At 65.3% G+C, this 21,162-nt stretch overlaps 3 protein-coding genes across 57 annotated transcripts in view; 1 reads left to right on the forward strand and 2 right to left on the reverse strand.

The window, feature by feature from the left end:
* The window catches only part of LOC119849376 (zinc finger protein 420-like), a 3,142,523-nt gene that overhangs the window by 2,497,514 nt on the left and 623,847 nt on the right, over positions 1-21,162 (forward strand). The gene's annotated exons all lie outside the window — the stretch shown is intronic.
* Positions 1-21,162, reverse strand: part of LOC119849403 (zinc finger protein 501-like) — a 1,099,011-nt gene that overhangs the window by 342,423 nt on the left and 735,426 nt on the right. The window lies entirely within an intron of this gene.
* On the reverse strand, positions 5,137-19,305 carry LOC119849412 (alpha-2,8-sialyltransferase 8E-like). 6 transcript variants are annotated; one of them, XM_038386500.2, is made up of 9 exons: positions 19,081-19,302; positions 17,117-17,228; positions 15,525-15,623; positions 14,960-15,037; positions 13,491-13,577; positions 13,136-13,280; positions 12,323-12,435; positions 10,301-10,387; positions 5,137-7,444 (listed from the first exon to the last, which is right to left on the reverse strand). In XM_038386500.2, exons 2-9 carry the CDS (start codon positions 17,215-17,217, stop codon positions 6,982-6,984), a joined length of 1,173 nt encoding a protein of 390 aa, XP_038242428.1. In that variant the 5' UTR covers positions 17,218-17,228; positions 19,081-19,302; the 3' UTR covers positions 5,137-6,981. The 6 variants fall into 6 exon arrangements, with proteins under 6 accessions (XP_038242428.1, XP_043359812.1, XP_038242430.1 ...); XM_043503877.1 differs by lacking the exon at positions 19,081-19,302 and adding an exon at positions 17,708-18,165; XM_038386502.2 differs by lacking the exon at positions 14,960-15,037 and having other exon boundaries at positions 19,081-19,305.

Raw genomic sequence — 21,162 nt, forward strand, 5'->3', positions numbered from 1 at the left:
GGGGGCACGTCCCAGCACATCAGCTGCCCAGCCACAGGCCCGGCGGGGCCCCTCTCAGGGGCACCGGGCCGGGTTCAAACCCTGCGGCCTTCCACACACACGCCCTCTCGCACGGACAGCCGCACAGAGACACACGTGTTCTCTCGCACGCACACACGTGCGAGGCGACGCAGGGCGAGAGACGCAGAGTGCAACCGGCTCTAACCATGAACACCCAAACCAGGCGCGGCGGGGGCGCACTGCGGGCTCGGGTCCCCCGGAGCCGCTCCGGGACAGGGGCGGAATCTCAGCTGGGTCCCCCCCGGCGTCAATCCGGAGTCAGTCCCGAAACCTGAGCCCCTGGATCCGGGGGGGGCTGAGCCCGCAGTGGCCGCGTGTCACCGGATGCTGGGGAAGAGAGGGCCTCGCAGCCTGCGTCTCCTCCCCATTGCCTGGGGCACTCTGAGCCAGGGCAAACACAGCTGGGGCAGTCGGCTGAAAGGGGGCAGCTCTGGGCAACGCCCTGACCCACGGAGCACCCACGCGGGGCAACGCTGCCCCATCGCATCGGCGCAGACGCCTGGCTGAGTAAGGGAGAGCCTGGCCAGGACGCCTGGGTTCTCTCCCCGGCTCTGGGAGGGGAGTGGGGTCTGGTGGTTAGAGCAGGGGGGACTGGGAGCCAGGACGCCTGGGTTCTCTCCCTGGCACTCTTAGTGCAGTCTAATGCTGGCCCCAACAACTTGCCTTCCATGATGGCAGGTGAGACTGTTAGACCCTCATCCTCAAGCGTCTTTCCTGTAGTGTGCGAGTGAGTGCTGCGCGTCGGGGAGACATTCTGCATCCCTGTTGGTCCAGGGCTGTGTGAGGCTCTGGGAGGGCTAGCGGGGGTCGGGCTAGGAGTGGGGCCAGTTCAGTTCTCTGGCAGCCAGGCACTGGTGCAGTGGGCGGTTGCTCTGCCAGCCAGCAAGACCCCGTGGGACAAATGGGGAATTTTCTGTTATGAAGCCTAGGTGTGCCTCAGTTTCCCTCTGTCCTTCGCCTTGCTGCCTAGTTCAGTCTGCTGAATGGCCACAGTGACCGGGCCATTAAAGAGCCTGTTGAAACCGACCGAGACCCACAGAGGGGTCCAGAGGGAGAACGGACACTCCAGCGCCTGAACGCAGCGGGATCTCCGGCCGGTGGGGCGGTGGACTCAGCGTGGCCCCACCTGGAGGCGAAGGGCTGGATCTGGGGCAGCCTGCACTTCTGCTCCCACTGGCCAATCGCCCAACGGGCCCCTGGGGCCCGTGCCCAGGGGCCACAGACAATATTGGGGCCTCAGGAAACATCTCCCCCTACGCTGGCCCAGGGCTGGAGCAGCTGGGGCTGCAGAGGGGACTCAGGGCATCTCCAGTCTCGCTGGTGGGCGCAGCAGGGTGGGGGGCGGCGAAAGGAAGAATGCGGTTTCGGGTGGACGTGGAGGTTTCACCGTGTCGCCCGGCGGGACGAACGTTTCTTTCGCCCCCCCGCCAAAAGGTTTCACCGAATGTTCAGGTGTCCGGGCCCCTTCGGGGATGGGTTGGGAAGGGGAAATCAAGGCCCCACCCCGGTCGACCCTTCGCTCGGGTCTTCGCAACCGGCCCAGTGGAAGGGGACAGCTTTGTACCCCCGGCTCTTTGCCGGGTTTTTTTTCGGGCCGGGAACGAGCCCGCGGCTCCAGCTCCAAGCCACGGAAGGGTTTGGTGGCCCCCCCAAACGGCCTGGTTTTGGCAAATGAAATAGTGACCGAAAACAATTCACTTGGCTCCGTTCACACACAGAGAAACAAACCTCACAGACACACACCCGGAGCAGGGCCCGTTCCCTCCAGCAGGGGGCGGTAGGGGGACACACACACACACACACACACACACACACACACCCCTCTTTAATTTTTTATGTCCGTGTGTGGAATGAATTTTGTTTTGTACCCCAATATGGAGGGGATCTGTGGCGGGGCCAGGGATAAGGGGTTCAGGGTGTGGGAGGGGGCTCAGGGCTGGGGCAGTGGGTTGGGGGGCTGAGGGCTCTGGCTGGGGGCGCAGGCTCTTGGGTGGGGCGGGGGATGAAGGGTTTGGGGTGCAGGAGGGGCTCAGAGCTGGGGCAGCAGATTGGAGGGGCTGAGGGCTCTGGCTGGGGATGCAGGCTCTCGGGTAGGGCTGGGGATGAATTCGGGGTACAGGAGGGGATCAGAGCTGGGGCAGCGGATTGGGGGCTGAGGGCTCCGGCTGGGGGCGCAAGCTCTTGGGTGGGGCTGGGCATGAAGGGTTTGGGGTGCAGGAGGGGCTCAGAGCTGGGGCAGCGGATTGGGGGCTGAGGGCTCTGGCTGGGAGCACAGGCTCTCGGGTGGGGCTGGGCATGAAGGGTTTGGGGTGCAGGAGGGGCTCAGAGCTGGGGCAGCAGATTGGGGGGTGAGGGCTCTGGCTGGGGACTCAGGCTCTCGGGTGGGGCTGGGCTGAGGGGTTTGGGGTGAAGCAGGGGCTCATGGCTGGGGCAGCGGGTTGGGGTGGGGGGCTGAGGGCTCCAGCTGGGGGCATAGGCTGCCCTGGGGCTGCGGCAGTCGTGCAGCTTGGAGGGCACTTAGGGGGCCGGACCCTTTCCGCCCATAACGGAGTTTTTTGCAGGGAATTTCCCAGGCTTTTCTCCGAGTCACAGGGGCTGCGTTCAGGTCCCGTCCGGGGCTCTCCGGCGGGCCCCGTCCGTCTGCAGACAGGTCACGCTGCTGCCTCCAGGCCAGTCAAAACGGCCCGGGGTGCTTCTAACACCCACCCTCCGCTGCCTCCTTTCCTGGAGGGGGAATTAACCCCTTCGTGCCCAGAGGTGGGGAAACTGAGGCACATCTATTGGTCATACGAATGCGAGGACGACGCCCCCGTTCCCCTCACGGCCTCTCAGATGAGGCAGCCGCCCAGGGGGCTGGACGTTAGGAACGGGGATGCAGGCAGTCTGGCCTAGTAGTCAGAGCGGCAGTCAGGGCTCGTGGGCAGAGCCGGCGTCCAGGGTGGGGACTAGGATATTAGGGTGGATATTAGGAAAAACTTTTTCACTAAGAGGGTGGTGAAACACTGGAATGCGTTACCTAGGGAGGTGGTAGAATCTCCTTCCTTAGAGGTTTTTAAGGTCAGGCTTGACAAAGCCCTAGCTGGGATGATTTAACTGGGACTTGGTCCTGCTTTGAGCAGGGGGTTGGACTAGATGACCTTCTGGGGTCCCTTCCAACCCTGATCTTCTATGATTCTATGATTCTATGACTGCCAGGTCCCAGAGCCGGGGGAAGCCGGAGCCGGGCTGAGGAGCCGGGACTGGTCACCGGGCAGCGGAGGCCAGGCGCGAGGGCGGGAAGCGGAGGGGAGGCCGGGGGCAGGCCCGGAGCGGGAGCCCGCTGGGGAGAGGAGTAGGGCAGGAGCGAGCAGGGGCAGGGCTGGGCGCAGGACGGCAGGGCAGAAAATCACCTTGTCGCTCAGACACTTCCCTGCGCCTCCGGCTGGCTTCAAGAGCAAGTTGGCCCAATCCGCGGAGCCGGGCGATCCCCCACTCAGGGCTCCCATGGGTGCAGCCGGGCCGGAGGCTCTAATCCCACTCGCTCCCTGGCCCGCCGGTGTCGCCCGCCATCGCTTCTGCCTCCGGACCCACATCCCTCCTGTCCCGTTCAGGACACAGCCCTCCGATCCACGCTGCCCCCTTCGGGGGGCCAGGGCTGCAGTCCAAGCCTCCAGCCCCTTCCTCAGTGGCGGGAGGAACCCGGGCCCACCCACTGCTCCGGATCCCTGCAAATGCCACATGCTGCATCCCTTCCAACCTCTCAGTGCCTTTCCCTGGGCCACTCCCCGCTGCCTCAGCCCCTTCTTCCCCCTTCCCTCAGCCGGCCAGTCTCAGCAGCGAGCCGGGGGCCATCTCTAGCCCCCCCGGTCCCTGCTGGCAGCGCTGCTCTGACCAGGGTGCTGGCTCTCCTTCTCCCTGCTAGGAGCCTGATCTTCCTTCTTGGAGCTCCAGGCAGCTACTGACCCTGCTCCGCCCTGCAGCTCTTTTTATGTGGCTCTGCCAGGCCCTGATTGGCTGTTCCTCGCAGCCCCCCCCACCTCCTATTGGCTGCTTTGCCCTACGGCTCTCTTAACCCCTTACAGGCCGGTGGGGGGCGGACGCCCCATCACAGCTTGGCATTTCCTGGGGCGTTTAAAAGAATCAAGTGCAACCGTGACAACTTCCCCTGGTGCACGCTCAGCGGGATGGCAACCCTGCCCCTTTCCACTGCCGGCTCCTCCACTGGGGACACAGGACAATCTGCGCTCGCCAGCAGCAGTAGAAGGCTGGTATCACAGGGCCAAGGACGAGAGGGAGCTGTCAGGGTCCTGGAGTCCGGTCCCCAGCTCGCCCAAGGAAGGGCTCGAGACCATCCTGGTCATTACACTTGCCCTCAGCCAAAGTCAAATGGAATTTCCTGGCACAAAGAGAAGGCACCTCCGTGGGCCTGGGGCTGCTTTGGGAGCAACTCGGGCAGTGAAGGACGCCAGGGATCAAACCTGCCCGGTGAGCGGCCACGACCAGACCCCACCGAAGCCCGGTGCTGACACGGGATTCAACAAACAGGCCATCACGGCCGGCGAATGAGTTAACGGGTCACCCCGGCACAAGGAGAAGCATGGGACAGGGGGTGACGCGTCATTTATGACGGAGCCCTCAAGAGTAGGAAAGCAAGTGTCATAATGGATGAAGAGCAATTAACAAATCATTCCTAATAAAGAGCAATTACAGAAGCGTCGTTATGCGGGACATACCGATGACGACTTGCTACTTAAGAACATCAGAGCGGCCAGACTGGCTCAGGCCAAAGGTCCGTCTAGCCCCGTGTCCTGTCTGCCGACAGCGGCCAGGGCCAGGTGCCCCAGAGGGAGTGAACACAACAGGGAGCCATCCCGTGACCCTTCCCCTGTCCTCCAGTAACCAACGGCCTTTGTTAAATAGCAATCCGCAGTGTCAATTAGGGAAGGTTGACTAACGAACTAGGATCATGGAATAGCAATCCGCAGGTGTCAATTAGGGAAGGTTGACTAACGAACTAGGATCATGGAATGGCAATCCGCAGATGGTGACTTATTACCGTGACCAAACGGCAATAATTAAATAGCAATTAACGGAGGCCAACGAACGAACAGCTTTTAATGACCTGCATTCATTGACTAGCCTTGAAAAGAGGCCAACTAACGAATGTCTAACGCTCACCACTGGATGTTTTCTATCTCCAGGATCTGGGGGAGAGTGGGCTGGTATTGAGGGGTGGGTGGCTTATTGCACACAGGACCCCCTGGCTGGTCAGGGACACGACTGGGGTGTGGGCAGTGGCGGCTAATGCTCAGAGCCACGGGGTAGCCAGGCCTGGAGGTCGGAAGGCAGTCGAGCCGGAGTCAAGACTCAGGAAGACCCAGAGGCGTAGTTCAGAGCAGAGCCGTCCCCTGGGGACTCTCTGGCCAACCAGAGAGCCCCCGTACCCCCTCACACGCTCCGAACTGGGGTACCCTCTCCCCCGGCGGGTTTCTAGCCGGGCTTGCTTGTCACCTTCCCTGACGCGAAGCAGACTGTCGTCTCCACGAGGGCCCAGCTGAAGAAATGCTCTTGCCAAGTGAAGTCTCCCCAGACCCTTCATCAGCGAGTGGCAATCGTCCCGCTCCCGAATCAGACCCAAGGCTCTGTGACAAAGCCTGGCAGCCCCCCGGCTCCCTGCCTTAGAGCCAGATTTGTAGCCTCTTCTGATTGGTTCTTTCTTCAATCCGCATCATTGACATACTGGCCCACCAGTCCCCTTTACGCCTTCCCTGATCGAACCAATCGCAGCTTTTAAACCCGCCTCGCAATCAAAGCTGGACCTGATTGAAGACCTGTGTGATGCTCCACCGACCCCGTCCCCTTTCTCTCACCTCTCCTGCCTATTCGCCGCTGGCCGAAGCGCTCCAAAAACGCCCGTTTTCGTGTCCCGCCGTCCGCCGGCGGTAACTGCTGCCAACGGCCTTTCTTCCCCCGGGAGCCGCGTAGCCACGGACGAGTGTCGGGGCCTCGGAAGGTTACGCTTCGCCGTCACCACGGCCGGCTGTACGGATTGAGACACGTGAAACCTCGATCCCCTCTTGCTGCAGCCGGTGGGGGCCGGGCGCCGCTCTTCCCGCCGCGCGACGGAGCCGCCGAAACCTCGCCGCCCTCAGCGAAGGGTGGCGATTTCAAAGGGTCCGGCCCTGCAACCTCCAGTCATCAGCCCGGGTGCCGGGCCCCATCGTGTTCGGTCAGGGAAACGCCCGCCCCGGAGAGGCCGAAGGAGGAATAAAGCCCGTCTCTGCGCTCACAGGGGTATTCCTGACGCGGCCCGAGAGGGAGGAAACCCGGGAAAGGGAACAGGAGTCCCGGGCGCTACCGGCTGATGGACGATCCCAACCGGCGGCGAGACCTCCATCTCCTTTTCTCAAAGACGTCAGCACGGTCTCGATATTTCTCCGGCATAGCCAGCGTGGACGGAGGGGCGAGGGACAGGCCGGTATCTGCCTTTGAAGTCAGCCGCCGTGCCTGGTCCCCACTGGAGGCGGGAGCCTTGGGCGACCAGCCAAGGAACGCCGAGGATGGCGGGCAATTGCGGGGTGCGGATCAGTCCCGCTCGCTGCCGGTGGCCCTGGAGCGTGGCCCCAGCCACGGGGTGGGGGCACTTGGTGGGTAACCGGGGTGAGGAAAGGGGAACCCAGCAGCGGAGGCCACCGACGCCGGGAGGCTCTTGCGCTGGGTGGGAATGCGGCGGGTCCCGGCAACATCTAGGTCCGTGAAGTTGTCGAAAGCTGGCCTTCCTCGGGGGCTGGCGGGGGCCGGGCGATTGTCGACGCTGAGGCAGGGCTTGAGCAGGGCGGACGGTGGCTCTACCGGGCCCGGCCAGCTTCACGTCCTCCCTCCAGCCATGCCGGCCGTGGCGCGCCGGGCGGCCTCGTTCCATGGGGCGAAGCCCCGGCCTCCTCACCGGCAGCGCCCCAGATGCAGCCGCAGCGCGCCCTGCAGGTGCAGGCCCAGGTAGCGGGCGAACTCGTCGGGCATGGCGTGAAAGCCCGGCTTGGGGGGCTGGTTGTCGTAGTAGTGGTGGGGCAGGGGCCGCCCCTGGGGGTCGTTGGGGAAGGGCCAGAAGCCGTAGAGGGTGAGGTGCCGGCACATCTCCAGGGCGGCGTTCACCAGCATGAAGCCCGAGGAGAGGCGGTTGGCGCGCAGCCCACGGCGACGCCAGTGCCCGGCCAGCCGCGCCAGGTACTCGGGGTTCATGAAGAGGGCCCGGGCCGGGGAGCCGAAGTCCTCCAGGGTGTAAAGGGCCTGGAACGAGACCGCGCTGATGCCGGCGAAGCTGAAGGCCGGGATGAGGAGCAGCGGGGCCCCGTAGGTGCCCACCGCCTCCGCGAAGGGGCGTCGCCGGCGGCTCAGACCCCTGAACCTGCGGGCAGGAGAGACGCCCCCGTCAGCCGCTGTCCTGGCACGGCCCAGCCCCCAGCGCCAGTCCCGTTCCCTCCCACGGCCGTCCCATGGCTCAGTCTCCTCTGCCCCGATCCCCCGGTGACCCTATGGCCGACCGGAGAGCTGGGGGGCTGGGTCTCCTCTGCCCCGATCCCCCGGTGACCCTATGGCCGACCAGAGAGCTGGGGGGCTGGGTCTCCTCTGTCCCGATCCCCCGGTGACCCTATGGCCAAACGGAGAGCTGGGGTGCTGGGGGGCTGAGCCTCCTCTAACCCTGATCCCCTGGTGACCCTATGGCCAACCGGAGAGCTGGGGGGCTGGGTCTCCTCTGTCCCAATCCCCCGGTGACCCTATGGCCAACCGGAGAGCTGGGGGGCTGGGGGGCTGAGCCTCCTCTGACCCCGATCCCCTGGTGATCCTATGGCCGACCGGAGAGCTGGGGGGCTGGGTCTCCTCTGTCCCGATCCCCCGGTGACCCTATGGCCGACCAGAGAGCTGGGGGGCTGGGTCTCCTCTAACGCTGATCCCCTGGTGACCCTATGGCCGACCGGAGAGCTGGGGGGCTGAGCCTCCTCTGACCCCGATCCCCTGGTGACCCTATGGCCGACCGGAGAGCTGGGGGGCTGGGTCTCCTCTGCCCCGATCCCCCGGTGACCCTATGGCCGACCAGAGAGCTGGGGGGCTGGGTCTCCTCTGTCCCGATCCCCCGGTGACCCTATGGCCAAACGGAGAGCTGGGGTGCTGGGGGGCTGAGCCTCCTCTAACCCTGATCCCCTGGTGACCCTATGGCCAACCGGAGAGCTGGGGGGCTGGGTCTCCTCTGTCCCAATCCCCCGGTGACCCTATGGCCAACCGGAGAGCTGGGGGGCTGGGGGGCTGAGCCTCCTCTGACCCCGATCCCCTGGTGATCCTATGGCCGACCGGAGAGCTGGGGGGCTGGGTCTCCTCTGTCCCGATCCCCCGGTGACCCTATGGCCGACCAGAGAGCTGGGGGGCTGGGTCTCCTCTAACGCTGATCCCCTGGTGACCCTATGGCCGACCGGAGAGCTGGGGGGCTGAGCCTCCTCTGACCCCGATCCCCTGGTGACCCTATGGCCGACCGGAGAGCTGGGGGGCTGGGTCTCCTCTGCCCCAATCCCCCGGTGACCCTATGGCCAACCAGAGAGATGGGGGGCTGGGTCTCCTCTAACGCTGATCCCCTGGTGACCCTATGGCCGACCGGAGAGCTGGGGGGCTGAGCCTCCTCTGACCCCGATCCCCTGGTGACCCTATGGCCGACCGGAGAGCTGGGGGGCTGGGTCTCCTCTGCCCCAATCCCCCGGTGACCCTATGGCCAACCAGAGAGATGGGGGGCTGGGTCTCCTCTGTCCCGATCCCCCGGTGACCCTATGGCCAACCAGAGAGCTGGGGGGCTGAGCCTCCTCTAACGCTGATCCCCTGGTGACCCGATGGCCGACCGGAGAGCTGTGGGGCTGGGTCTCCTCTGTCCCGATCCCCCGGTGACCCTATGGCCAACCGGAGAGCTGGGGTGCTGGGGGGCTGAGCCTCCTCTAACCCCGATCCCCCGGTGACCCTATGGCCGACCGGAGAGCTGGGGTGCTGGGGGGCTGAGCCTCCTCTAACCCCGATCCCCTGGTGACCCGATGGCCGACCGGAGAGCTGTGGGGCTGCGTCTCCTCTGTCCCGATCTCCCGGTGACCCTATGGCCAACCAGAGAGCTGGGGGGCTGGGTCTCCTCTGTCCCGATCCCCCGGTGACCCTATGGCCGACCGGAGAGCTGGGGGGCTGGGGGGCTGAGCCTCCTCTAACCCTGATCCCCTGGTGACCCTATGGCCAACCGGAGAGCTTGGGGGCTGGGTCTCCTCTGCCCCAATCCCCCGGTGACCCTATGGCCAACCAGAGAGATGGGGGGCTGGGTCTCCTCTGTCCCGATCCCCCGGTGACCCTATGGCCAACCAGAGAGCTGGGGTGCTGGGGGGCTGAGCCTCCTCTAACCCCGATCCCCTGGTGACCCGATGGCCGACCGGAGAGCTGTGGGGCTGGGTCTCCTCTGTCCCGATCTCCCGGTGACCCTATGGCCAACCAGAGAGCTGGGGGGCTGGGTCTCCTCTGTCCCGATCCCCCGGTGACCCTATGGCTGACCGGAGAGCTGGGGTGCTGGGGGGCTGAGCCTCCTCTAACCCCGATCCCCCGGTGACCCTATGGCCGACCGGAGAGCTGGGGTGCTGAGCCTCCTCTAACCCCGATCCCCTGGTGACCCGATGGCCGACCGGAGAGCTGCGGGGCTGGGTCTCCTCTGTCCCAATCCCCCGGTGACCCTATGGCCAACCGGAGAGCTGGGGGGCTGGGGGGCTGAGCCTCCTCTGACCCCGATCCCCTGGTGACCCGATGGCCGACCGGAGAGCTGCGGGGCTGGGTCTCCTCTGTCCCAATCCCCCGGTGTCCCTATGGCCAACCGGAGAGCTGGGGGGCTGGGGGGCTGAGCCTCCTCTGACCCCGATCCCCTGGTGACCCTATGGCCAACCAGAGAGCTGGGGGGCTGGGTCTCCTCTGTCCCGATCCCCCGGTGACCCTATGGCCGACTGGAGAGCCCCTGCCCCCCCTCACACACTCTGAACTGGGTTTCTCCCACCCCCCACTGGTTACTATCCGTTGGCCCGGTTCCGATCCCGGCTTCCCCATGCACCCCAATACGACCCATGCCACCCCCTGCTGGCCTCAATCCAGCTGCCCCCCCACCAGTTCTGATCCAATCCACCCTCCCCCACCCCCCGCTCACATGTTCCCATCAGGGCTCCCTTCCCCCCGCACGGGTCGTCCCCCCGCCCCCCGGTACCGGTCGTGCAGGATGCTGGGGTTCATGGTGACCACGCTCGATTTGGTGCCCACGTCCTCGGCAAAGCCCATGGGGGGCAGGTTGAACCTGGGGGGGGGCGGCGTGAGCTGGGGAGCTGCCGGGGGAGCCCGGTGCCCCCCACCCCATGGGGTTCCCCATGTCTTTACCACCCTGCATGGGCGGCGGGTATCATAGGCAAGGGTAGGCTGGGCCTCCCAAACCCTAGCCTGGCCCCGCCCACGCCCCCAGGCCCCGCCCCCTCCTGCGCCACCCGGTGCTCTGGGCTCCTGCGGGGGACATGGGGGGCACAAGGGGAGGGGCCGGGGGCTACCCTCCCCCAACGGCTGGGTCACCGACCACCCATGCTGCCCTCCCCTGGTCCTGCTCCCCACACCCTGGCCTTTTCTATGGCTCATGGCCCCCTTGCCTCAACGGGCGACCCCCTGCTCTGCACCGCGACCCCCGCACACGATTCCCCACTGTCCGAGCCCCCCAATGCGCCCCACTCCCCCTGCACCCCTGCCACTGCACCCCACTCTCCCTGAACCCCCCTTCACTCCACTCTCCTTAAACCTCCTCTAGCACCCCACTCTCCCTGAACCTCCCCTGCACCCTACTCTCCTTAAACCCCCTCTAGCACCCCACTCTCCCTGAGACATCCACCGCGCCCGACTCTTCCTGAACCCTCTGCACCCCACTCTCCTTCCCCCATAGCACCCCACTCTCCCTGAGACATCCACCGCGCCCGACTCTCCCTGAACCCCCTGCATCCCCTCTCCTTAAACCCTCTCTAGCACCCCACTCTCCCTGAGACATCCACCGCGCCCCGACTCTCCTGAACCCCCTGCACCCCACTCTCCTTAAACCCCCTCTAGCACCCCACTCTCCCTGAGACATCCACCGTGCCCGACTCTCCCTGAACCCCCTGCATCCCCTCTCCTTAAACCCTCTCTAGCACCCCACTCTTCCTGAGACATCCACCGCGCCCGACTCTCCCTGAACCCCCTGCATCCCCTCTCCTTAAACCCCCTCTAGCACCCCACTCTCCCTGAGACATCCACCGCGCCCGACTCTCCCTGAACCCCCTGCATCCCCTCTCCTTAAACCCTCTCTAGCACCCCACTCTCCCTGAGACATCCACCGTGCCCGACTCTCCCTGAACCCCCTGCATCCCCTCTCCTTAACCCTCTCTAGCACCCCACTCTTCCTGAGACATCCACCGCGCCCGACTCTCCCTGAACCCCCTGCATCCCCTCTCCTTAAACCCTCTCTAGCACCCCACTCTCCCTGAGACATCCACTGTGCCCCACTCTCCCTGAACCCTCTGCATCCCACTCTCCCTGAACCCCTGCCACTGCACCCCACTCTTCCTGAACCCTCTGCACCCCACTCTCCTTACCCCTATAGCACCCCACTCTCCCTGAGACCCCCACCGCACCTGACTCCCCCTGAACCTCCTGCACCCCCTCTCCTTAATCCCCCTCTAGCACCCCACTCTCCCTGAGACATCCATCGTGCCCGACTCTCCCTGAACCCTCTGCACCCCACTCTCCTTACCCCATAGCACCCCACTCTCCCTGAGACCCCCACCGCACCCGACTCCCCCTGAACCCCCTGCACCCCCTCTCCTTAAACCCTCTCTAGCACCCCACTCTCCGTGAGACATCCATCACGACCGACTCTCCCTGAACCCTCTGCACCCCACTCTCCCTGAACCCCTGCCACTGCACCCCACTCTTCCTGAACCCTCTTCACCGCACTCTCCTTACCCCCTATAGCACCCCACTCTCCCTGAGCCCCCCCACTGCGCCCGACTCTCCCTGAGCCCCCCACTGTGCCCCACTCTTCTTAAACCCCCTATAGCCCCCCAGTCTCCCTGAACCCCCACTGCACCACACTCTCCCTGAACCCTCATACCCCCACCCTACACCCACACTGCCCCCGATGCCCCAGCCCCAGATCTCCGCACCCCTTGCCCCTGGTCCCATCCCCACCCCCCCGCCCCCCACCAGCCACTGTTACCTGATGACGAACTGGGCGCGGTCGATCTCGGGGCCACAGCTGCTGTTACGAAGGATCCCCCCGCTCCCCACCACGGCGCAGCACTCGTAGGGGGCGTCCTGAAACGGGGAGCTCTGCAGGGTAGGGGAGCTGGGTCAGCCATGCACAGGACCCCCCCATGCACAGGGCCCCCCTCCCAGTGCAGAGATGCAGCCAGCTCTGGGGTGGGGTGCGGGGCGCTGCTTGTAATGTACCCCCCTCCCAGTGCTGAGATGCAGCCAGCTCTGGGGTGGGGCATGGGGGGCTGTTTGTAAAGTACCCCCCTCCCAGTGCAGAGATGCAGCCAGCTCTGGGGTGGGGCATGGGGGGCTGTTTGTTAAGTACCCCCCTCCCAGTGCAGAGATGCAGCCAGCTCTGGGGTGGGGCATGGGGGGCTGTTTGTTAAGTACCCCCCTCCAGTGCAGAGATGCAGCCAGCTCTGGGGTGGGGTGTGGGGGGCTGTTTGTTAAGTACCCCCTTCCCAGTGCAGAGATGCAGCCAGCTCTGGGGTGGGGCGCGGAGGGCTGTTTGTTCAGTACCCCCCTCCCAGTGCAGAGATGCAGCCAGCTCTGGGGTGGGGCATGGGGGGCTGTTTGTTAAGTACCCCCCTCCAGTGCAGAGATGCAGCCAGCTCTGGGGTGGGGCATGGGGGGCTGTTTGTTAAGTACCCCCCTCCCAGTGCAGAGATGCAGCCAGCTCTGGGGTGGGGCGCGGAGGGCTGTTTGTTAAGTACCCCCCTCCCAGTGCAGAGATGCAGCCAGCTCTGGGGTGGGGTGCCAGCCCAGCGCCCCCTACCTGTGGCAGCATCTCCAGCAGCTCCTCCTTCACCAGATACTTCTTGGCCCACTGTCCGTCGTAGAGGATCTGGGAGCCCAGCGGGGTGTTGTCCTGGGTCAGCAGCAGGTTGGTGGAAGCGTTACAGCAGCGCCCCAGAGGCTCCCTGCGCGGGGGAGAGGGGTTGAGGGGAGCTGGGGGGGGCGTCGGAGGCAGCCGGGGGCAGAAGGCAAGGGGGGTTGGGGGAGGGCATGGAGGGGCGGAGAAGGGGGTATTTGGGGCAGCATCGGGGGCCAGGGCACGGGGTGGAGAGGGAGGGGGCAGAGCGGTGGGGGGAGAGGAAGCAGGGGGGCAGGGCACTGGGGGTGAGGGGTACCTGTACTGGCCCAGGGCGCTGGCGTTATGCACCCAGGGGCAGCTCTGCACCAGCTTCAGCTGCCTCAGGATCCAGGCCTGGTCCAGCCTGGGATGGAGACACAGAGTCACTGATCTGCCCCCCACTTCCACCTCCACTGCGCCCCCCAAGGTCCGCCCACCACCGACCGCCCCCCTCTGCCAGCTCCGGGCCAGGCCGCAGGCGGCCTGACAAACTCGCAGCTGGAGGCCAGCCCAGCTGTCGCCGGCTCGAGGAAGACGAAACATTTGCTGGGAACTTGCGAACCGGGGAAGGGTTCAGGGCTGTGATCAGCTGTGCACAAAGACGGGCTTGTGAGGTCGCCTCTGAAAACTCGTAATGTGCTGATCATTATTGTCCTGGTAAAAGGTGGGTGGCAACGTGGCACGGCAAGTTAGAGGAGCGCTCTGTGGGGCGTCCCTAGGGCATACGCCAGCCACCACCCGGTTCCCTAGAGACGAAAGAGTAGCCAGCGCTTCAGCCAGCTGCGAAATGGCCCATCCCCATGGTCTGGGTGAGAGCGGGTCTGGGTGCAAAATCTGCGTCTTGACACAGGACCAGCTGGGAGTTCCCGTCCACACAGACCCTCTGCCCCCCGAACACGAGTCCCAAAGGCGAGCAGGGGCGACCGGCAAGAACAGGGGTCCCAGCTTCTCTCTCCCTCCCGCACAAGAAGGGGGGCGGCGCGGGGCCTGCGGGAGACGTCCCGGCGGACAGGGACTCGGAGCGCGGGGCAGAGCTCGGCTTCGCGTTCGCTCCGCTGGCGGCGTCCGTGGAGCGTGACTTTCCTTTCCTTGAAACCGGTTCGGCCGTTTCTGCCTCATTATTTCGACCCGCTTCAGGTCGGGCTGCGGCGGTTCCGAAAAGCCTCCGTGCCGAGCCCGTGCGCCGGGACGGACCCGTCAGGGGCTCCCTGAGACAAGCAGGTCGGGGCTCGTCGTTTTCTCGTCATAAACGACGGGCTGCGTCGTGGCTCGTGTTCTGCAGGAGGGGCTGGGCGGGACGAGAGGCGCGTTTCGGGGGGACGTCTGGGACGGGGGGTGGCCGGTCTCCCAGCCAAGCAGGGCGACTGGCACCCCGGGTCGGAGAGCGGAGGGCACGCGGCCGGTCGTTGCTCCGGATGGTCTCCCGGGGACGGCCCCGGTCTCGAGGCTGAAGCTTGACACCGTTTACTCCCGGAGCGGCTGCGGGGGCCGTGCTCAGGGCAGGCTCCGGGGGTCCCGCCGAGCCGGGGGCTCATGGGGCTGGGCGCGGCCTGGTTTGGGGCGTAGGGGAGCAGTGATCGCTGAGTCCGCTGGGTGCGGCTGTGGAGGGGCTCAGGGGCCGCCCCAGTGGGACGGGAACGGGGGCCCGGGAGTTCCCCTCCGGCAAATGTACCCCCAGGCCGCAGCGCCGCTTGGGGGGTTGGAGGGGCTGCCCCGAGGCAGCGAGACGCGCCCGGCCCCACTCACCTGGCGGGGGGGGTCCCCGCGCTCCAGTTCCGCGCCAGCCCCCGGCACTGCTCTGCCCCCATCACCGGGGCCTCGGGGCTGGAAAGGCGAAGGAGGGGTTACACACGGCCAGGAGAGCCCCCCCACAGGGCCCCCCAGCACCCCCATGCCCCCTCCCCTGCCCCTTGCCTGCTTCCCCCATCTCACAGAGCCCCCGCTCCTCCCCTCCCCGCACCCCCTTCCCCGCCCCCAACCTCCTTCAGTGACCCCTTTCTCTTGCCCTCCCCACAGCCCTCCTCCCACCGCCTGCTTCCCCTCCCCCACATCCCCCCACATCCCTCCCCCTGCCTCCTTCCCTGCCCCCACGCTCCTTCAGTGACCCCTTTCTCTTCCCCTCGCCCACATCCCTCCCCCCACATCCCCCCCAGCCCCATCAACAGCCCATCACCCACCATCCACCCTCTTCACCCGCCCACCCTCTGCCCCACTGAATCCCACTCCCTGCCATGCCCCCATAACTCAGTGGGTCGCTCAGAGGCCAGTGCCCCCAAAGCCCCTGCTCCCTCCCCCCGTCCTCCCCACGCACATGGGGTTCCTGTGTTGGGCCATGGTCCGGCAGGGGTGTCTGGGGTCCCGCCACGCTCCTTTGCCCCCCGCCGGCTCCATCTTGGGCTGGGATGCCCGGCTAGGGGGCAGAGAGAGGGGGGTTAATGCCACCGGTCCCGCTTCCCGGGGACCCGGGTGCCTCGCTGCCCCCTGCCCTGAGGGCAAAGCGGGGTTTGTGTGCCAGGCCCCCCCCACAGAGCCCGCGCGCCCCGCTCAGGATAGCTCCAGGCATGAGGCCCCCCCAGCATCCCCCTGGGCGCCCAGCCCTGGCACCGAATTTGCGGCACCGTGGGGAACCCCAAGATCAAGGCCGGGGTGTAAGAAAGGAAACCTGCGTCCGGCCGGGCAGCAGGATCCCCCAAAACGCCCGTGTGAGGAAGTGAGAACTTTCTGTCATGGGTCCAGGCATGCCTCAGTTTCCCCTATCTTTCGTCAGGCTACCCGGGGGTGGGTGGGGGGGAAGGTTTACGTTTACCACTGTGAGCCGGTGGGTCTGCGGGGAGCTCGCTTCTCACGATGAGCTGGGGGGGGGGTTGAAGGCCGGCAGAGGGGATTCGGGAAGAGCTGGGCTGTGAGTGTTTCATGATGGCCCGGATTTCTGGGGGACGAAGCGTGGGAACAGGGGCGCCCCTGGAGACTAGCACCCCCCAAACCTCCAAGCTCACTGCTTTGATTTCCACAGGGTCTCCCCCGGCCTGTCTGGAGAAGCCAGGCTCAGGGTTCGTCACCTCGGGGTGGCCGGCCTTTGCCGACAGGGCTTCAGAGCGTAACTCACTAGACACACACCCCAAACATGAGTCCTGCTCCCAGCCCCCCGCTCTGACCACTAGACCCCACTCCCCTCCCAGAGCCGGGGAGAGAACCCAGGAGTCCTGGCTCCCAGCCCCCCCCTCCCAGAGCCGGGGAGAGAACCCAGGAGTCCTGGCTCCCAGCCCCCCCTCGAAGAGCCGGGGAGAGAACCCAGGAGTCCTGGCTCCTAGCCCCCCCCCCCCAGAGCTGGGGAGAGAACCCAGGAGTCCTGGCTCCCAGACCCCCCTGCTCTAACCACTAGACCCCACTCCCCTCCCACAGCCGGGTAGAGAACCCAGGAGTCCTGGCTCCCAGCCCCCTTCCCAGAGCCAGGGAGAGAACCCAGGAGTCCTGGCTCCCAGCCCCCCTCCCAGAGCGGGGGACAGAACCCAGGAGTCCTGGCTCCCAGCCTCCCCTCACAGAGCCGGGGAGAGAACTCAGGAGTCCTGGCTCCCAGCTCCCCCGTTCTAAACTCCCACTTCTGTCCCAGAGCCGGGGAGGGAACCCAGGAGTCCTGGCTCCCAGACCCCCTGCTTTGACCCACCAGCCCCCACTCCCCTCTCAGAGCCGGCGAGAGAACCCAGGAGTCCTGGCTCCCAGCCCCCGTCCCAGAGCCGGGGAGAGAACCCAGGAGTCCTGGCTTCCAGCCCCCCTCCCAGAGCGGGGGACAGAACCCAGGAGTCCTGGCTCCCAGCTCCCCTGCTCTAACCCCCCAGACCCCACTCCCCTCCCAGAGCCAGGGAGAGAACCCAGGCGTCCTGGCTCCCTGCCCCCATCACTCACCTCTGAAGCCTCCACAGCACGGAGAGGCTGAAGCTGAGGGTGATGCCCACGACCAGGATCAGGGCCCAGCTCTGCCTCTGCAGCATCCTCGAGGGGCCCATCCTGGCGCTCGCTGTGGGGAGAGCAGGGCAGGTGAGCCACCTTCCCACAGGGGCCCGGCCCCCTGGGGAGCCCCTCCTCCACCCTGGCCTCCTGGAGATCATTGGCTGGGAGCCCGGACGCCTGGGTTCTCTCCCCGGCTCTGGGAAGGGAGTGGGGGCTGGGAGGTTAGAGAAGGGGGGCTGGGAGCCTGGACTCCTGGGTTCTCTCCCCGGCTCTGGGAAGGGAGTGGGGGCTGGTGGGTTAGAGCAGGGGGGCTGGGAGCCTGGACTCCTGGGTTCTCTCCCCAGCTCTGGGAAGGGAGTGGGGGCTGGTGGGTTAGAGCGGGGGGGCTGGGAGCCCGGACGCCTGGGTTTCTCTCCCCGGCTCTGGGAAGGGAGTGGGGCTGGGAGGTTAGAGAAGGGGGGCTGGGGCCAGGAGCCCTGGCCGTCGGCGCTAGACACATTCAGACCGGACACGAGGGGGCGATTTGGCCCGGTGACGGGTGTTCACCTCACTGGCCAGGTGGAAATCCAGCGTTTTGTGGCAGGGCCGGGTGAGGCCGGGGGGCGGAGGTCGGGGGTGCTCTCCTGGGATGGGGTTCCCTTCCCTGCGGAGGTTGGTCTGAGGGCTGGGGAAATGGCAGCCTATTTCCAACGGGAACGTGTCCGTTCACCGGCTCGTTTCAAGAGCTCTTTGGGACCCGGGAGGTGTCCCCCATGCAGGTCCTGGGACCCGGGGCTCCCGTCCCCTCTCCCTCTTCCGGCCGCAAAGCTGATCTGTCCGTGCCTCGCTGCGATGCATCTTCCCTGACCCCCAGGGGCCTCCTTGTTGCCCCCCGCTAAGGTTTCCCTTCCCTGCGTGGAACTGCGGGGCCCAGAACCGGACGCAGGAGCCCAGCCGTGGTCGCCCCCCAGGGCCTGATCCGGAGAGAAAATCCCCTCCCGGCTCCTACTGGGGAGCCCCCCCCCATGTTTCTACAGTGGAACAGGAAATCCTGGCCCATTAGGAAGCCGGGAGAGCCCAGCCCAGGAAGTCGCGGTGAACAAAGTGCTCAGGAAAGGGCCTGGCAATGGAAAAGGTCCCGCGGAGAATTCAGAGCTGCGGGACGGAACGGGCTCTCCCTTTAAGGGACCAGGATCCAGACCCCGTCAGTTGTACCCCATCTGCGGGGCGGGGGTAGACGCTGGCGTCCGGCTGCAGGACCCTCCAAAGAGGGCCCACTGCTGAGGGACGCGGGGGGCTAGGCGTGAGTCATTGAATTCAGGTGGGGGGGCTGGCTGGGTGATTCTGCAGGGGGAGGGGGGCTTTTCCTGCTGTTACCCCAAACCCGGACGCAAGGTCGGGGCTGCGACCTGCACCAGAGACAGCCGGAGGGAGCCGGGGGCCAGGCGCCCCCAAAGGCCAGCAGTTGTTGGCTCACGTCCAGTTGACCAGGTCGCTCGGATCGGCCATCCCCGCCCTCCCCCCGACTTGGGTCAGGGGGATTTTGTGTTTTTGCCCGGGTCACAGAGTAAAACACTGGAGAGACAAGACTTGACCGAGGGCTCCCTCCTGCTCTAACCACTAGACCCCAATCCCCTCCCAGAGCTGGGGAGGGAACCCAGGCGTCCTGGCTCCCAGCCCCCCTGCTCTAACCCACCAGACCCCACTCCCCTTCCAGAGCTCGGCGGAGAACCCAGGAGTCCTGGCTCCCAGCCCCCCTGCTCTAACCCACCAGACACCGCTCCCCTCCCAGAGCTGGGGAGAGAACCCAGGAGTCCTGGCTCCCAGCCACCCTCCCAGAGTTGGGGAGAGAACCCAGGAGTCCTGGCTCCCTGCCCCCCAGTGTACCCTCCTAGACCCCCCCTCTCCTCTGAGCGCTGGGCTTTCATAGCCAAGCTCACCTCTGGCACCAGGTCCTTGGTGCCGGGCTGCAGGAAGCCACAGGCCGTGTGTGTGTGTGTGTGTGTGTGTGTGTGTGTGTGTGTGCGCGCCCACGTGTGTGTCCCCCCCCAGGCGGGCCGAGCTCCTCCCTGTTGTTTGTCCGGAGTCAAAGCAAACAGACACCTGCTTGTGCGGAGCCGGTATCTGGGCAGGGCACTGCCTAGCGATCAGGGCAACCAGCCAGACACCTCCAACCTCTCTCCCGCCCCGGCCCCCCGACACCTCGCCGGCCCCAGCAGGGAACGGGCTGAGTTAAGGGGGTTTCCTTCCCCGGCGTCTCCCGGCACCGCCCTCCCCGGGCCCCCGAAGCTGCAGACGCTTCGCCCAGGGCAACGTGGGGGGGGGGGGGTGGGGGGGGTCTGACCCCACTGCTCTGGTTTGGCAACTAGCCCCCAAAACACCGGCTGCATGGGGCTGGACCAGCAACGCTGCACTTCTCGGCCACAACTTTTGGGGAGGAGTTGGTCACAAATTTTCTCTGTGTTTAGCACGCCTCTTGTTTTCACTTTTCCTGCTCTTTTTGGCTCAAGGGGTTTTTTTGGGGGAGGGTTGCACAGTTTACTCAGAGATTGCGGGGGCAGTTGCCCTGTTCTCCGGAAGTTTTGGCCCCCCCCAAAATCCATTGGGGGCCACTTTTTGCCAGAAATGTATTTGGAGAGGTGCGCTATTTTGGCCAGAAAGGAATAAATTTCTATCTGTAGGTCCTGAGTTTCTCCCCCCCCCAAAGTGTCTTTTTTTCGGTTTACCTCTTTGGCCAGTGGCGTTTTGAGGCTTTCTCGTTCTTTTCGCCCGGAACGTTCCAGTCTCGATCGTTCATTTTCTCACACCCCGCTATCCCCCCGTATTTCAGCCAGAAATTTCTTCTCTTTCTTCCCCCTGCCTCCCTTTTTGTGCAGCAATTGTTTGGCCCTGGCTCTTTTGGATGGACCCGTTTCGGCTTTGGCCAGACCCTTTCTGGAGCGTTTTGCCCTCCTAGGCTGGAGTTTGCCAACTTTGGGCCGGAAAATGATTCGCTTTTCCTTTCGCTTTTTGAGCCGATTTCCCCCTCCTGCTTTTTCGACGGGGGCGTCTCCAGTTTGGGGGCCGCAGTTGCAATGTTTGGCCTTTTTCAGGCCCGTTGCTTTTGCTTTTCCTTTTTTCAGCCAAACGGCAACACTTGCTGCTGACAACATCCTTGGTTTGGGCCCCTCATCCCCTGCTGCTGGGTGCTGAGCTCCTTGGCTGGGCCCCGGGCTGGATCCAGCCCCTGGCGCGTCCCCGGCGGCGGTGGGGGTGCAGAGACCACACGGATATTGTGCACCGGGGGTGACTCAGTGGTCGGGGGAGAAGGAACTCTGCTCCGGGCCCAGACGAGCCCCAAGTGGAGGCACCAGGGTGTGCCCCGAACATGCCCCTTACAGGAGAGGGGCACGGATGCTGGGTCCCGGCACAGCCCCTGGGGTGGGAGGTAGCCAAAGGGCAAATCTCAACTCCAGAACTAGACGGCAGCTGGTCTGGCAGGGGGAGGGTGGCCCTGGATGTGGGGGGGGGGGTGGGCCTCAGCCCCACCTGGGACTGGCAAGCCAATCCAGTGTAGAGAGGCAGAAGAAAGCGAGCCCTGGGGGTCGCCGCTCACTAGAAAACAGGGAGCACCCCAAAAAGCTGAGGAAGTCGGGAGCTGTCAGGGGAGGGCTGCAGCTGGGAGTGGGCTGGATAAGAGCCCACCAAAGGGGAATCATCTGGGAAGGAGTGAGGTCTGCGGGGGTCAGTTACTGCAAATGACCACAGAGGGAAACTGAGGCAGGGTGCCAGCAGGGCTGTCCCACTCTGTGAGGGGGCGCACTGGGTTGGCACCCGTCCACAGGAAACAATGAGGTGGGATGGCCATGTAATCCTTCCCTGACCATGATCGGGACCCCCATCACACCACATGGACCCTTCACCCCTCTGGCTGACATCCACTCCCAAAGCTGGGGAGAGAACCCAGGAGTCCTGGCTCCCAGCCCCCGCTGTTCTAACCCACCAGACCCCACTCTCCAAAAATTAGAGGAGAGAAAATGTTT

Source organism: Dermochelys coriacea, chromosome 28, assembly GCF_009764565.3.
Source record: "Dermochelys coriacea isolate rDerCor1 chromosome 28, rDerCor1.pri.v4, whole genome shotgun sequence".
In the NCBI taxonomy this organism is placed as follows: Eukaryota; Metazoa; Chordata; order Testudines; family Dermochelyidae; genus Dermochelys; species Dermochelys coriacea.